This window comes from Peromyscus maniculatus, chromosome 2 (genome assembly GCF_049852395.1).
Source record: "Peromyscus maniculatus bairdii isolate BWxNUB_F1_BW_parent chromosome 2, HU_Pman_BW_mat_3.1, whole genome shotgun sequence".
Taxonomy (NCBI): domain Eukaryota; kingdom Metazoa; phylum Chordata; class Mammalia; order Rodentia; family Cricetidae; genus Peromyscus; species Peromyscus maniculatus.
In genome coordinates this window covers 171,288,063-171,305,020 of record NC_134853.1, presented here as the reverse complement: position 1 = coordinate 171,305,020, position 16,958 = coordinate 171,288,063, and the positions used below count along the sequence as shown (strand labels likewise).

Here is a 16,958-nt window from a genome sequence, read left to right as displayed (position 1 = left end):
TGAATAAGGTTCCTGGGCCCCTTCCTGGGCCTCTTCCATAAGAGCTACCTCTATGGTCAGACTGTGGTGAAGGGCCGTGGTCTGCAAGGATGGGGCTCTGCCCGACCACTGAGAAGGTCTGTCTAGGATCAGCCTGACCTGGCAGTGGGGGAAAAAGGCCGTGTCGGTTTGAGTGAAATGGCCCCCATAGAACAGGATGTTCGAGCTGGGGAAGGGACAGAGTGGGAGAGTTTGAGGTCAGCCTGGGTTATGATGAGACCTTTTAAACAAACCAACCAACCAACCAACCAACCAACCAACCAACCAACCAACCAACCAAAAAACCCACCCCCTTTAAAATGATGCCTTAAGTTTATCTGTGTTTGTTTGCATTCTAGGCCTGCAGAATGAATGCAGCATGGGTCAGTCTGCCTCTTCTTGAGAAGTCATTCTACAGGGTGAATTCTCTGTTCTGCATGTTGATAGTAAACTCATAACTCATTTTCAACAGTGCTTTAGAGACCCAGCTCTCCCAAGACTCTGCCAACATTAAGGGCTGAGCTACTCTCACTACAACTTCAGAGTGATTTATAACACCCTCCCCTCCTTTGCAGGTAGGGCTGCATGTAGCCCAGGCTAGCCTATACTTCACATGTAGCCAAACGATGACCTTGAACTTGGGATCCCCTGCTTCTAATTCTCAAATGCTGGGAGATCCATCATAGGGCCTTGTGTACACTGGGCAAACACACTACCAGCTGAGCTACATCTCCAGCCCTACAGTTGCTTACTCTTTAATTACTACTTTGAGCTGGGCATAGTGGTGCTTGCCTTTAATCCCAGCACTTGGGAGGAAAAGATGTGTGGATTTCTGAGTTCAAGGGCAGTCTAGTCTATACCATGAGCTCTAAACCAACCAGGGATGCATAGTGAGACCCTGACTCAGAAACAAAAACAGGGCTGAGAGATGGCTTGGTGGTTAAGAGCACTTATTGTTCTTGCAGTGGACCTGGGTTCAATTCCCAGTACTCACATACTTTATGTGACTCATTCATAACCATAATCATAACTCCAGCAGAGGAGGATCTAGTTGCCCTTTTCTGACCTCCATGGGCACCAGGCACACATGTGGTGCACCAACATACATGTAGGCAAAACACTCATACATAAAAGGAATAAATCTAATAAAAAACAAAAGAAATAGGTATATAAAATCTCAAAATAAAAGTGACAAAACACTGAATGATCTTTTTACTGTATTAATGTACTCAAGGCAAATTAGCACATAAACCCTAAAACAATAGCAATAAAAATATATTATTTTATAATTCTGGTACCTGAAAGAAAGACAAATAGAAAAACTATGTTAAAACATTAAAAAGTTGCAAATTTTCATTAAAGGTATTTACATTTGTATTCTAGTATCAGATATGACACAATTCCTTTAAATTAGATTTAATAGAATCTTTTATGAAAATAATATAAATAAATATTAAATATCCACAACATATCATATGTGAAGCGTGAGGAGTGTTCCACATTTTGATATTATCAGTGGTGGGGTTATTAGCTCCTTCCCTGAATCAAGCACAGTGGTGTGGAGCTTTGTGGCTGCCAATACCGCCAGTCACCTCTGCAGAAACTCATGATTCTGTAACAGGCAAACGTGGGAGCTAAAAACAAAGGATTATTTTCTGTTCTGTTTAATTTTGAGCCAGAGTCTCATTCTGGAGCCAGGCTTCCCTTGAACTTGTGGTGAGCTTCTGACTCTGGCTTCCCAAGCGCCAGTTCAGGTGTGAGCCACTGTGCTAGGCTAAGAAGGAAGGATTTTTACAAATAGCTTAAGGTTACAACAGATAGAAAGCATTACAGGTATCTGTTTCTTAAGTTCTGAGGTTAACTTTCCATTGCTGTCCATACTTTGAGATGGGCTAGAAGACAATGGCCAGCGTCTGACCCGAAGGACCTCCTTGTTACCCTATGGTACCTGTGCTTGGCTTTCTCAGTCATTTCGTGCTCTCCACACTCAAGGCCTTTGACAGGATTCTCCTCTCAACAAACGCTGTTCCATTTGATGCTCTGGGCCAAGCACAGTAGGAGCTGTTTGCCAAAAGCAGGGGTTGAGTTCATGGGATTAACTACCCAGCATGCCCGCTGCTTAGGCACCTATACATGTTTATGGATTTTGTTTTACATGGTTGGGAATTTTAAAGAAATATGCCCTAATTTTTATAACACTAATTTTCTCAATCCTAGACATTTCAAAGGGACATGAGGAAAACCTCAGGAAGCAGGCTCAGTGCAGGGCCTCAGTGGGCCGCCCTTCATCCCATGGTGGCCAGGGACAGTGACAGGAGCTTCAGATGGACTCGGTCCTTCCCACAGATGCTTGTCTGACCAGAGCTCCTGGTAGGAAGGCAGGTGAGGATGCTCGCAGGTGTCTCCTGAGGTCTGAGCCATTGTTCAGTGAAGCACTTGTGAGGGACATACTATGAATGATTTTGGAGAGTGGGTTCACTTACATCACGGAACATAACACAACTCATTTGGAGGCTCTGGGCCAGCAAGGTGTGCGGGACTTGTCTTTGTGGGTTGCAGGTGGGCTATGGTCAGGTGAGAATAGGATAGCCAGGGGGACATCATCCAAAATCCACTTAGGACTCTGAGCCACTGACAGATGGCATCAAGGTAGGGCTGTCAGTGGGGTCATGAGGATAGGTGTGCACAAGGAGCACTGGGCAAAGTGTGTTGGAGGGGACTGTTCTTAGAATGGCTCTCTTTTGCTTGCTTTCCTTTATTGCTTGTTGCTGTACATGGCGTGACAACCTAGCAGACAGGCGTATGAGAGACGGCACAGCAGGCTCAGCCTGGCCTGCTGCTGTCCTCTAGGGCCACCAAAGGTGAGCTCAGCCCTGTGCAAAGTCCACAACGTGCAACAGACACCAGTGAGCTCAACGTTTAGGGTACATCTCAGTAGTAAGGGAAGTGGGTGCTGCACTGCTGTTTCCTGAGCAAGATGTGCTTCTGTGCCTGGGCACTGACAAAGGGTCCAGCACTGTGGGACCTAGACTGGGAGGGTTCTTTGGTCAAATCCACACACTCTGTTCCTGTGAGAGCAGACACTGTGACACAAGAGGCCAGGGACAGCGGTACTGAGCCCAGCATCACTACGTCAACACACATGGCTTAGAATGGGGAAACTGGCACAGCCCTGGCAGAGACAGAAACTGTCACTGTCTTGTGTATGTCCTGCTGGAGCTCTTACTCAGGCCCCCCTTTGGGGTGGGTATCTTGCTTCCAACCTTGGGTCCTGAGGTTCCTGACTTCGATGCTGCTGGGCCCTTCCCTGCAGTGGAGACAGATGCACAGGACACAGAACCACATGAAAAGAGGAACTCTTACCCACAGGTGGGATGCAGACTCCACAGTGACTGTGAGGATTGCTGGGAGAACCCATACTGGGACAGAGATACCCACATGGCAGAGGGAGAGGAAGACAAAGAATGCATGGCACAGAAGGCCACCAGTTCAATGACCCAACTCCAGACATGTGTCAGCAGCCACAGTGATTGTGGCTAAGTGAACCTGACAAGGAGCCACGGACCTGTGCCCACTTACTTCTAAGAGGCTGGGTGAAGAGAAGATCTTGCCATGTGAGCCCTGGGCATTGCACCTGGTGCAGCCTGAGCAGGAACAAGGGCCACTGTTTTCTGGTGAGCCAGGAATGGAATGGAGGGCCTTCCTTATATATAAGTACTGAAACACTGAGCTACAACCCCAGGACAGGTCACTGTTTTATCACATGGTGTCACTATATCCAAAGGTCTTTTGCCTTGGAGGCACCTCTTAGCAAAAGATGCTTCCTGAGAGGCTGTCTTAAATTTGAAATGGAATGCCTTAGATGGTGGGATGTAAAGAGGGCAGTGGCTTTCTCTGTGAGTGCAGTTAACATCATGTTTCTAAATCCTTCAGAGTGTGTCATATAGAAAGAGCCAAGGTGCAGCAGCTGTGGTGAGCCTTACCAGCCCCCAGTGAGCTTCCAGGAGGCATTTGTGAGGAGCAGCCATTGCCTGCACTTGGAGATGGGGTTAGCAGGTCAGCTGCACATGGACAGGAAGCTCAGGATGCATTTCACTTAAGCTAGAGCAGAATACAGGAGCCCCACACGTGGTTTATACCTCACCTTGTTGTGGGGCTGTGGCCTTGGAGAGAATGTGTGTCCTGCGCAGGTTCATTGTGCAGCCGGTAGGGCCCATCAGATGAGCCTTCCATGCCTGCAACAAGGAGGAGGCTCAGCATGTTAGTCTGGTGGCTCCAAGGGGCCTGGGGTGCTACCAAAGTAGACAACTCACTGTTCATAATGAGAACGAGGTGCTAACCAGTGAGAGGCTTAGCTCCCTGCCTTTCTTTGGCCTTAGCACCTGACTTTCATAGGCTGGTGAGTATGCATTTCACATTCCACCCTGGATGAGTGGAACCTGAGCCCTGTGGCCATGAGGACGTATTTCTGCCAGCATCTAGGAAGCACTAGGCAGTGGGCCCTTCCCCATGAGCTGCAGGTGAACACGTAGGTTAGCTAGTAGCTCCATGGCAGCCTAGGAGGTCTGCCTGCCCAGGCCCTGAATCAGGAACCATGAGGTGGTAAATGGATGTTGTCATGCAGGGTGAAGTAGGGTTGTGTTGTATAGCACAGCCAGCCAGAACAGGGAAAGCAAGTAACAGCATACAGCTGCTGACAGAGAGAGGGTATTAGTGAAAGGCAGATGGTGGGCACAGAGGGGAAAAAGGAGGAAGCTGCGGGCTGGTTCAGTACTGCTCAAGACGGAGACCAGCAGAGCGATGAGAAAAGAGAGACGACCATGGGAGGTTGGGAGTGGGTCAGTAAAGACAGCAATTTAAAATGAAGGTTCCTAAATTACAAATGAGCAGTGGAAGGCAGAGTCTGTGGATGTGCAGGTGTGAACAAGTCCTCCTAGCACAGGGTAAGGAGGGGACAAGGACAGCAGCCTCAGCCTGGATGCAGTTCTTTGAACATGCCTTATTTACAGACTTGGGGAGACCATCTATAGAACTCAAGCCCCTAGACCAGTGAAATGAAAACAATGCACCCAGGCATGTCTTCAGCGGGTGTCCAGGCTGGTGGAGCTATGCCCTGGGCTCCAGAACAGAACCTGACTCTGGTTATCCCCTGCCCTGGGCTCTAACAGAACATCCACTCTGGTCAGACCCCGGGGACTCCGGTGTTGTTTGAGCTGTCCTAGGGTAGACACACTAATTTCATGTCCTCAGGGCCTTTGAGGTTGGTGAGGCTACAGAACTGGGGTGGGGGCATGCTGGGACTCCAGGAAGACAAGGTGAGAAAGGAGCACTGGCTGGGTGTGGATGGGAGACAGCAGTGTGCACTGGCAGGTTGTGACATGAAAGTGTCCCAGCTCTGTCCACTGTGGCTTGGCAGCAGTGGTCTTCCCTGTGCTGAGCACTGAGGCCTGCTAAGAGGGCCACACCCTTAGCAGGACAGCTGATTCCTGGGCTGGGCAGAATGTTCCAGATAGGAGGATGCTACCTAAGGCCATGTATGAGTCAGCTCCAAAGTCTCAGGAAATTAGGCAAAGGGGCCCTTGTTGTCCAGAGGTGATCATCCATAAGGACAGGGATGGCCGCAGCTCTGTATCTGTTGTTATTCAAGAGTTTAGCAAGACACTAAAAGCTGATAAGCTGCCACCTAGTGCGCTGGCCTGTCACTCTGAAAGCTGCCCAGTGTGTGTGTGTGATAGTTTCCTTCAAGATTGAAACATTTCATCCAGTGGGGAAATTCCTTAAGCAAGAAGGTAAACAACTCAAAATATATTCCTCTTAAGTTATCCCAGTATAACTCATGGTTCACTAAGTTGGACTTTGGTATTGTACTATTGTGGGCTCCTTCTCTGGGGTGAATATATGTGTGTGTCTCCCCAGAAAAGGTCACACAACACTGGTGATGAAGAAAGGTGACCTGAAAGAGTATTGGGCTCTATAGCATCTCCTGGGGCAGAAGCAGAGCCAAGAGAAGGTCTCTAGAGCTGCTTGGCCTGGAGGGCACCACCACTGTATTGTGTAGACAGCTAGAAAGGGGTAGATCCATGGATACCCCGGGCCCTGCAAGCATACCCAAACACCAAAGGCAAAGTCCATGCCAAAAAGCTGCCTGTGTCACCATGCTACTTACTGAGGACGGGAGGAGAGTATGTCACTGAGAAGGAAGAGAACTATCAACCACTATGGGGAACATTTTGTTACTCCAAATGGTTATGGGCTACAGACCCGATCATGATGCCAGGGAGGCCTGGATCCACACATGAAAGCCATGACCAGGAAGTGTAAAACCATGGTTTCTGACTTCCCAGTGACTGAGACTCAGCTGTTAGGAAGCCAGGAGGGCACTATGCCTCATAACCATCATCCTAAGTATATGTCCAGTGCTTCCCTGCTGCTCCCTCTCAGCTCAGGCCTCCTCACCTCTTCTCCAGGGGCAAAGTTCTCATGACACAGAGGACATCGGTTTGCCACCTTCTCCGATTTGGCAGCTGAAATGATTTCAACAAAGACTTGGTTACTTGAGTGAACTCTCAGGGAGAGGAAGGATGCATCTAATCCCACAATGCCCAGGCCTGACCCCCAACAGTAGCTGGGCCATGACCAGGGAGGACACCTGGTGACCAGATGACACTCACGGTTGCACTCCTTAGTTTTGATGTGCCTGGGAAGCTCGTCCTTGGGAACAGCCTCGCTGCAGCGGTGGCACTTCCCAAACCCGTCCCTTCTGTCACATTCTGTCAGCAGGTGTTCCGTCAGGCTGGATATCTCAACCACCTGGATCCCAAGAGACAGAGCAGTGTGACTTCTGTGGGGCAGCACAGACCGTATAGAGAACAGGGCAGCTCTTCTGGGTCCTTTGGTATTTGACCTACAGTGTCTGTAGAGACCCTGTGTCCTTCTCATGTCACCTTAGTTCCATGTAAAGGCCATGAGAGGGGGTGGAGCTACCGTTGATTTCAGTGTCTGCTGTGGCTCTGGGTTCAAATTCTGACTCCCCAGTACCTCTAAGAATGTGCACATAGATAGGCCTCTCCCACTCATCTAACACTTGGTAGGAATACCTTCCACATAGCCATGGCACCACACGCTGTTGAAAAGGCCAGTCGCACACCTGGGGCTTTCAGAATTTCTGCTGCCAGGCAGGGGTGTGAGTGTCCAAAGGGTAGAACCTGCCCTCTTACACTCTTCCCTGTGTGGCAGAGGAAACAGACATTCCCCATCTTGTCTTCCTCATTTGAAGAGAGAGGACCAGAGCAGAAGAGAAGTAGATTAGGGCATGAACCCTAGGAAAGACTGGTAGGGGGACAGCCCCAAACTAAAGACTTCTATTATGGGATATCTGTGTGAAGATGTATCACTGTGACTGGTGTAATAAAAAGCTGAATGGCCAATAGCTAGGCAGGAGATATAGGCGGGACTTCCGGGTAAAGAGTGGAAGAGGAGATAATTGAGGCGCACAGGAGACATCACTGAAATCCAGAATGAGTCGGATACACAGAATGGGGGAAGAGGCTGTGCTTTTGTTTCCACAGGAAACGAAAAGCTATGGGGATTCCTTCAAAATTATCAAAGATCCGATTTGACTAGGGGAGTCCTCCTGAGGATCTTGGCTGCAGACATGAGGGAGGAATCCAAGAAAGACTACAAGACAGGTGACATGTATGCTGATGCCCTCTGCATGGGAACAGCTAGCTCTGAGACGCGATGAGACATGATACATCTTGCTGGCTACAGAGTCCTTGTGACTTATTATTACATGCCATCCTTTCATATGGCATGGATAGAGGTTTGATTATACAGTCCAAATGGACTTATAAAGTTGACAATTGCCTTTTACCTGCTCAAACATAAAGGAGAAAATCATCTTTAGCTGACTTGTACACACTGCACATTCCATACTTGTGTTAATGCAAATATATGTTAATTTAAAACATTTGTGTGTTTTCAGAAAAAAAACGACCAGATACCAATGAAGATAAGTAGCCTAGAGGATCCAGTTTCTCAGAATGCCTGTTACAGTTTCCTCAAAATTCTGCATCTAGAACAACTTCAAAGCTATTAGCTGAGATGGTCCAGCCTCACAGACTACTCCAGCCAGGACTTCAGATAAGCTCTACACATTCCCATCATACAGAGACTAAGCAAACAAACAAACAAACAAATAATACAGCTAGATCTCCCAGGACTTGACCATTATCTCAGTTTTCTTAGGATCCCCTAAAGATGCCGTTGCCTCCAGACAACAGGAAGCAGTCTAGAAAACATGCTGGCTATATTCCCAAGAGGTGGGGTAGATGATTCTTGGTGATTTGATGGGTTATGGATGTTTATCATCATTTAAGGGAATTGGTTACAAGTTGTTATTGATCATGGTCAGGAAAAAAAGCTAAGCAAAGGAGTTTAGATTCAGGGATCTCATTTTGAAAAGAAAAAGGGGGATATAGGAAGGATAGGATGAAAGGTTAGATTATCAAATCTACTTTTAAACTAAAAAAGCAACTACCAGTCTTAAATATTTTACATTGGTATGGATTTTGAGGTATTGATACAAATATAAGGTTATTTTTGTTATACTGAATATATGTTTCCACTCTTGCTTAAGGTATTTTTTTCATATTGATACAAAATTAAGGTTATTTTTGTTAGAACATACTGTATATATGTTTCTACTCTTGTTTAAGGTATTGTACCTATGCAGCTCATTTTAAAATGTAACATTCTAGTTCTTAAAGGCTATTATTAGAAACTGTCTAAGATAATTAAGAAATGTAGGTTAGTAGTTAGTCATCTATATCAATCAAATTTGTTGTCATGTTAGGTATGTTTTCAAGGTCAAACATATATTTTAAATAGATGGTCTTAAACCACTTCAAAGACCTACAGAATATGGCATTTAAGATGTTGTAATAACATAAGATTTTTCATGACAGTGAGACACACGTGCTTGATGGGCATCAAAGAACCTCCATATATATGGAGTTTGCTTTCATTGTGGTAAAGCTAGCCTTTTGGGCAAGAAACTGCCCTTGCCTATACTGCTGACAGTATATTGTTCAAACTGGACATGCAGGACAGAAAAGAAAGCAACTGCTGAACTTTGCCAAGACAAGGTAGGACAGTCCTTCAAAATTCCTGCTTCACAGAAAAGTCTGTCAGATATTCTAGGTCTGTAGGCTGAAGATGGATGCCTCCATGTTGCAGAGGAACCTTGGGTGACTGTCTAGGCAGCCAGATGTCTCTGTCGTTTTTTTACAATTTTGGAAGTTGCTTGCTCTGCACTTCCTGTTTACTCAGGTAATATTATATCCTTCTCAGGACTCTGATGGGGTTGAAGATGAGATAGTTATAGTCACAGTTTTCTTTGTTACCAAATTCAGAAAAGAAACTCATATAAGTTTATAAAGGTTGAGAGACATAAAAGCCTAAGTTGTTTATCTAAGAAAATGTTTTAAGATCTAAAAGCAGCCGGGTGTGGTGGCGCACACCTTTAATCCCAGTACTCGGGAGGCAGAGGCAGGCGGATCTCTGTGAGTTTGAGGCCAGCCTGGGCTACCAAGTGAGTTCCAGGAAAGGTGCAAAGCTACACAGGGAAACCCTGTCTCGAAAAACCAAAAAAAAAAAAAAAAAAAAAAAAAAAAAAAACTAAAAGCATATTTTTAGGATGGTAATACAAGTTATGATAAAAAATGTTTTAGGTATAAAATGCTGGATTCATCCAAATAGAATAGATAATAAAGGAATTTCTCCAAATTTGCCAAATACAAAAAGACTGGACATTGTAAATGTATTTCTTTCTCGATAATTGTCATTGTGTATAATTTTATTGTATTAGAATTAAAATCTTTCCTTTTTATTTAGACAAAAGTCGGGGATGTTGTGGGATATTTGTACAATGTGTGAAGATGTATTGCTGTGATTGGTGTAATAAAAAGCTGAATGGCCAATAGCTAGGTGGGAGGTACAGGCGGGACTTCTGGGCAGAGAGAGGAAGAGGAGATAATTGAGGCGTGCAGGAGACACCATTGAGACGCAGAATGAGTTGGACACACAGAATGTGAGAGAAGTAAAAGCCATGTGGTAGAATATAGATTAATAAAAATATGGGTTAATTTAAGTTATAAGAGTTAGTATGACAAGCCTAAACTAATGGTCAAGCTTTCATAATTAACAAGTTTCAGTGTCATTATTTGTGAGCTGGCAGCCCAAAGGAAAGTCCAACTATAGATTTCCATTCCAAAGACATGTGGAGACAATGAAAAGACAGACATGGCTGAGAAGGAGAGAAGACGGGCAGGCCCATCGCATCTAATGGACAGATGGTTATATCCAGATGGACAAGGTGACAACAGAAAGGCACCTAGCAAAGATGGCCACTGACCAGTGGACAAAGGGCGCCCACCTCAGTTACAGGCAGTGTGCAGCATGTGAGAACAGAAGTGCTCTCTCTCTGCTGTGAGCTGTAAGGTGGCCAGGACTCTGCAGTATCTCTGGATACTAGTCCAGTAGAAAAAGTCTGTACAACAGGACCAGGCTAGACATGTGGCCCAGTGCTGTGGTCATATCGATACTCCATGATTAACCTGATCATGGCCATTGTAGAGCAGAGAATGCTGTGCTGATCTTGAACCCAGAGTTATGGCAATGAAATTATGCAAAACAATATACCAATAGCCCTATACATGGTAGCAGATGGAGCTGTAGCCCTCGCCTGAGACTCCGCTCACCACTCCTGAGGTCATCCTGAGGAGGCCCTAGAGTAGTACATAGAGGTGGAAGGTCCACTGACACAGCTCTGTGAGCTGTGCCAGCTGCCATGAGCAGCCTCAGGAAACTCACTGGCTCACCACGCCAGGCAGAACCGTCTCTTTGTTCTGTTTGTTGGTATTCTATTGGGGGGAACAGATGTTCTGTATGTCTCCACAGGAAAATCCACAGAGCACATCAGAGCTATAGACATGAGAGAGCCAAAAAGAGTCTGGGAGAAGCAGCTGCATTGCCTGCTACAGGTTATAAGAGGCATCTGCAACTGAGGCTGAGCCATGTAAGGCTGGAACATCCACAGGGGAATCTCAATATGCCTGTCCTTGTGTGGTGGAGGATGGGACACCTTTTTATAGGAGGTCCTGAGAATGGCACTCAATCAGAGAACATAGTACATGCCTTTAAGCAGCACACAGGGGACAAGACTGGAAGCAGGCCACAGTGGTGCACATCACCTGGCTACTTGCTGGAGATGGAGGGCCAGACAATGCCCATGAGCCTCTGTAGGATGGAGGGCAGAAAATGCCCATGGGCCTCTGCAGGATGGAGGGCAGAAAATGCCCATGGGCCTCTGCAGGACAGAGGACCAGACAGTGTCACAATGCCCATGGGCCTCTGCAGGACAGATGACAAGGAGGTGCTGCTGATCCTTTCCCCACTTCTGTGGAGGAATGAACGCTCATGGGGTGGAAACCACTCCAACTTCTTTCCAAGAGGCCTTCAGAGACCTGCCTACTCTGTAGAAAGGTCTCATTATAGCCTTCTAACAGACCTAGGAAGGCATTGTACCAGCAGTCAAATAAGCAGGGAAAGGGTTTAAAAGCAGAAGACACCCTGTCGCAGGAACCATAAGGCTCCTGGTGGAAAACCTCAGTGCTCTGGGTGGGCTACCCCCTGCCCCCAATCTGTAGACCAGGAGGCCCCTTTAGGCCACCTGAACCACACACACTGTTGGCTGCATGCCAGAAGCATGTGCTAAGTCCCTACTGCTAAGGACACTACATGCTGTAGTAGAAGACATGGAGGAATCCAGCTAGGATCCTCCCCATTGGCTGGCTAAGGTAGTGCCAGAAAGTGCTATGCAGGCCACTGGGAAGGACTGTCACAAAGGTCCTGCACAGCTATAAACTCTGCTTTCTACGCTACAACATGCCAGGTCCTGCTGGTGCAACAGCAGCCCAAGTTCTATGGTACAGCCAACAATTTTCTGACAGGGTTAAACCCCACTCTACAGCAGAGAACTCAGGTAAGCCAACAAAGACCCATAGTGATGAGGTCATGGGCCCCAGTGGGGAGGCTACTGCTACTGTTTTCTCAAATGATACGTCTGTCATAGTGTCTTCCGAGCATTTGTGCTTATGTCTCTAGATTACTGCTACTGTGAGCTGTGGTCAAGGGCACTTCTATTTGTAACAGTACCAGTTACTTCAGAGAATCCTAATGGGCCTAAATGCTGAGGATACACGTCTGCTGCTGTGACATGTAGAAGGACAAACTTAATACAGCTGTTAACTCAAAAACATCTTCTCACTGAACTTACTCTCTTTGAGCCTTGGTTAGGTGGGAAAGCACTGTTTTTACCCTACAACCTTGTCCCAGAGTCTGCTGAGCCACGTAAGGGAACAAAAAGGGAAGTTCAACTGCCCAGAAGAGACAAGTTCACGGAACCGGTGCCACAGATGGCGTCTATGAACCAGCCACTGGCTTCATTCAGCCCGACATGACCCCAGTGCCCTTGTGTCCTGGCCTCTGTTGATTGAGGGTGAACATATTTCTTTGCTTTCTTGTGTTGGTGTAAATTGTTGGTTGCAGTTTCCACCTAACAGTGGTAATATTCTGTATTACCCCACAAGCTCCGAGAACACAGCAGAAGCAGGCAGAAAGAAGGCAAGCCTTGGAGGATGTGGTGTGGTAGTGCAGCTCTTTCCTCTGGGCTTAATGTAACGACTGGCCCCAAGGGGCAGAGACTGTGGTGACCTACAGAGTACCTTGGCCCCACATTTATAACAATGAAATAAGAAATGACCATCATGATCAATAGGTCTGGTTGATGGTCATGGAGCTGTTACCATCCAGAGGCTCCACTCACTATCCCTGGTCTCACGTCAGCCACACACGGTCTTGTGTACTGTGCAGTAGACAGTAAGTGGAAGCTTGACTGAGGGCTGGGGAGTGGGAACACTTTTCAGTGCTGCAGCCATGAGTAACTAATAAATTAACTGGTAAGTCGGACTTGGAACATCCAAATTAGCGTCCTGGCTGGGGACAATGGGTGTTTCTTATGTTTCCCAGGAGACTGCCAGCAGCAGAGCTATTCCCAGCAGTCCCAAACTGGAACAGTCAAGCGTATGAATCAATTATGGTCTATGCACAGACATGGCAGTAGGCAAACGGACACAGGAGAGCATGGGCCCACACTGCAGCACTCCACTTACACAAGTCCAAGCAACAATGCTGTGAATACCATCGAAGTGGAATGGAGATAGCTTGAGTTGAGGGTGGTAGAGACAGTGGCTGACAGAGTCAGTTCCTCTGGGCCACAGCATGGACTGTGCTTTCCTCACGACTTTCCCTTTGAAGCTTCAAAGATCTGGGTTACCCATGCTTTGGTCTTTTTGTCAACACCTAGGTATCCTAGTGCTCAGCACCTGACTTGCTTGCAGTAGTTACCTGTGAGTGGCCATAGCCCATGCCCAGCACCTGACCTGCCTGCAGTAGTTACCTGTGAGTGGCCATAGCCCATGCCCAGCACCTGACCTGCCTGCAGTGGTCACATCTCGTCAGCATGAGGCAGTGTTTCCAGTAGTGCAGGTCCAGACCCTCTTCTGTGAAGGACTCATTCCTCTCCCCACAAAAGATGCACAGACTACAATGAAATAGAAAAGCTGGAAGTGAAAGCCACGCTCTGGCTACCATGACCACTCAACCCCCACTGCATTAGACTCAGGACTCCCCAGACTCCTCCTGTCCTGAAATGCCTGGTGCTCTGAGGGCAGGCTGCACCTCTTGGGGAGGATAGCAGGGCTCAGGGTCCATGCATAATGCCTGGAGAAAGGACCTTACCAAACAGCTGGCATAAGTCACGGAAGAGCTAGAGGACAGCCCAGGCCCTTACAGATTGGACCTGCTTGTGGACAGGATGTCCACGGCAACTGCTGTGGGGCAAAGACAGGGCTGCGGCTGTGGTGGGCCCAAGGCAGTGTTGTGTGGCTTAGGGCAGTTTCCAGGCTTTAGAATCAGGAAGAGGAGTCCAGAGACGGAGAGTCACAGTGAGCCAGGGAGGAGATGCATGCCCAGGGCCTCTTCATGGCCCCCATGCAACAGACACAGGTGGCATTACTCACTTATCCAAATAGTGGTTGTCTGGGATTTCTGGAGTCTCAGGTGGGGCAGCTTTCCTTCCTTGAGGGTCTGAGCAGATTAAAAAAGCACAATTTAAATAATGTTTGGTTGAAATGTTTAAAGTTTCAGCAAAAAGTAGTAATTTAAAAAAATGTCATTTTGTTTTATTATGAATCTAGCGGTAAAGTGTACACACAGTCTGTATCCAGTTAGGGCTGCAGAGTCAAGAGAAGCAGCTTCTTTCTTTTTCTTAGGAGTCAAATCTGGGCCTTGCACACCCCAGGAAAGTACTGCTGTCATGTGCTACGCTGCAGCCCTGGTGTGTGGCCAAGGTCTTGCTATGTAGGTTGGAGTGGCCTCACACTTGCTGCAGTGCTCTGAGTGAGAACAGGCTCAGGTTTGCACACTTGGTCCCCAGTTGGTGGAACTGTTTGGGAGGGATTAGGAGGTGTGGCCTTGTTGGAGGAGGTGTGTCACTGGGGGCAAACTTCGAAGTTTCAAAAGCCCATGCCACTCCCAGCATCTCACTCTCTCTGTGTCATGTGCCTGTGGATCATATGAGCTCTCAGCTACTGCTTCAGCACCATGCCTGCTGACTGCTGCCATGCTCCTGCCATGACAGTCATGGGCTCACCCTCTGAAACTGCAAGACCCACATAAACGTTTTTTTCTACAAGGTGCCTTGGTTATGACATCTTAGCACAACAGAAAAGTAACTAAGACACTCACCATCCTCCTGCCTCATCTGTCATTCCCTAGCTCATATGTATGACACTAGGTCTGTTAAAGGAAGTGATTTTGTTTTGTTTTGAGACAGAGTCTCACAATGCAGCCCTGCTGGCTTGAAAGTTATGTAGCCTAGAGTGGCCTCAAACTCACAAGAGATCCCCAGTCACTGAGTGCTGGGATTAAAGGTATGTGCTTGACAAAGGAAGTGATTTCATTGTTGAGTTGCCCTGATTGGAATTTGCTCACCTTGATTCTTGAGCTTCATAGCGTCATTCTCCTAAGACACAAAGACAGAAATAGTCAGGAGCGAACTGCGGCTGGGAGCTGCAATATACCCAGGATGCACCATCCTCAAAGTACATGTCTGGATTTGTTTGATATTTCCACCAAAGAATAACAGAATTCATGTTTTTCCTATTTATTTATTTATTTATTTATTTATTTATTTATTTATTTATTTATTTATTTATTTATTTATTTATTTATGACAGTCCCATCTGTCTGCCTATCTACCTACCTACCTATTACGTATCTATGTATCTATCTACCTATCTAGCTATTATCTATCTATCTATCTATCTATCTATCTATCTATCTATCTATCTATCTACCCACCTACCTATTATCTATCTATCCATCTATCCATCTATCTGTGACAGTCTCATCTATGCAGGCCAGGCTAGCCTCAATATCGCAATCCTCCTGCCTCAGCTTCTTCAGTGCTGTAATTATAGTCACTCAGCTCCACACAACTATGAAAGAGTCATCAGCAATCTTTTCAAGCCAAACCTGGTGGTGAGCACTTGTGATGTTGGTACCTGTTAAGCAGAAGCAAGAAGGTGACAAATCTGAGGCCAGCCTGAGCTACTTGATGAGTTCTAGGGTAGCCTCAGCTACACTGTGAGACTCCATGTTAAATCAACAACAAAACAACTCCAGCATTTCCTCCTGCTCTGTTTAAGCCCCTTAGTTCCGCCATTCCATAGACACACATACACCAAGGCTACCAATCTCCTCCACAGGTGACTTTCATTTCTATTAGTCAAGTGACCACAGCCCCACCAACACAGGTATGGCGGGCAGCAGACACCTGGCTGTGTCCTAGCTAGCTTGTGACCTGGAGTGAGCCTCTAGTTAGCCACACCTGTAAACTAGCAGGGAAACCACTCAGCACGGACTGCACCCCCCTGGTGGCTACCATCCTGCCACCGTGGTCCAGGAGGCATCGCAGTCTCTGCCAGGGGAAAGGCCGTGGCCAGCTTCCTCCAGGCTGCCCTGCTTCCTCCTTCCCTTACTGCCCGTCTCCCACTGGCCTTTGGTGGGAAGGTCTAGAGACCTTCAGCCCTTTTGGGGCAAATATATTTGTAGACGTGTTTTCTGCCTCGACTTGTTCTTCCCGTTTGGGTGAGAGCAGCACGGGAGACCTCTGCCCACTTCACAGCACCCTTGGAGCTTGTGTAGTAGCCGTGGCCATAGGGGTGAGGAGCTTGGAGGCAGGCTCCAAGTGTGCCTTAAAAGGCTGAACTTTGCACTTGGGACTGTGGGCCTTCTTAAGACCTCTGCCCTCTTCTTACATTTTAAAATTACTTTAACTGTGTCTATGGGGGCAGTAGCACATGCACATCACAGTCAAGTACAGAGGTCAGGGGACCACTTTATGGAGTTAGTAGTTCTTCTATCATGCGGGTCCCTGGAAAACTCAGCTCATCAGGTCTGGCAGTAAAGACCCCCTGAGCCATCTTGAGGGTAGGCAGAAGAACTTTCCCTCAAGCCTCACAGCAGCAGCAGCACTGGCTAGTGACTGACATGGGACACCATGGGCCTGGTGCAGGCCTTCTTTTATTTGTGCCCCAACCAACCAAACAAAAGAAAGTAAAGCCACCCTCTGCATCCCCCCCACTCAGGCGACATTCTGACCTGGGCTCCAGCTTGGGTCTCTCTCAGAGCGGCCAACTGGCCCTGCAGAGCCTTCATCTCCTCTTTCTTCTGTTTTTCTGCTTCCTTTGTGGCTGCTCTCTTCTGGGCCTGGTTAAAAAACCATTTTTCCCCATTAGAAGAACTTTCTGAGGGTA

General features: G+C 47.2%; 1 protein-coding gene across 8 annotated transcripts in view; it reads right to left on the bottom strand.

Annotated features, from left to right (window-relative positions):
- Window positions 1–1,218: 1,218 nt before the first annotated feature.
- The window catches only part of Cep104 (centrosomal protein 104), a 42,197-nt gene continuing 26,457 nt past the window's right edge, over window positions 1,219–16,958 (bottom strand). For 2 of the 8 annotated variants that reach the window (XM_076565784.1, XM_042272549.2), the window contains exons 15-24: window positions 16,804–16,911; window positions 15,133–15,163; window positions 14,160–14,226; window positions 13,573–13,681; window positions 6,690–6,828; window positions 6,475–6,542; window positions 4,163–4,253; window positions 3,245–3,325; window positions 1,967–2,079; window positions 1,219–1,316 (exon numbers count right to left, since the gene is read on the bottom strand). In XM_076565784.1, the coding sequence (XP_076421899.1) occupies window positions 2,006–2,079; window positions 3,245–3,325; window positions 4,163–4,253; window positions 6,475–6,542; window positions 6,690–6,828; window positions 13,573–13,681; window positions 14,160–14,226; window positions 15,133–15,163; window positions 16,804–16,911 (768 nt within the window). In that variant the 3' untranslated portion in view covers window positions 1,219–1,316; window positions 1,967–2,005. Of the gene's footprint in view, window positions 1,317–1,966; window positions 2,080–2,761; window positions 3,326–4,162; window positions 4,254–6,474; window positions 6,543–6,689; window positions 6,829–13,572; window positions 13,682–14,159; window positions 14,227–15,132; window positions 15,164–16,803; window positions 16,912–16,958 lie in introns of those variants that run through there. The other 6 variants (XM_042272551.2, XM_076565786.1, XM_042272552.2 and 3 more) reach the window with 3 other exon arrangements.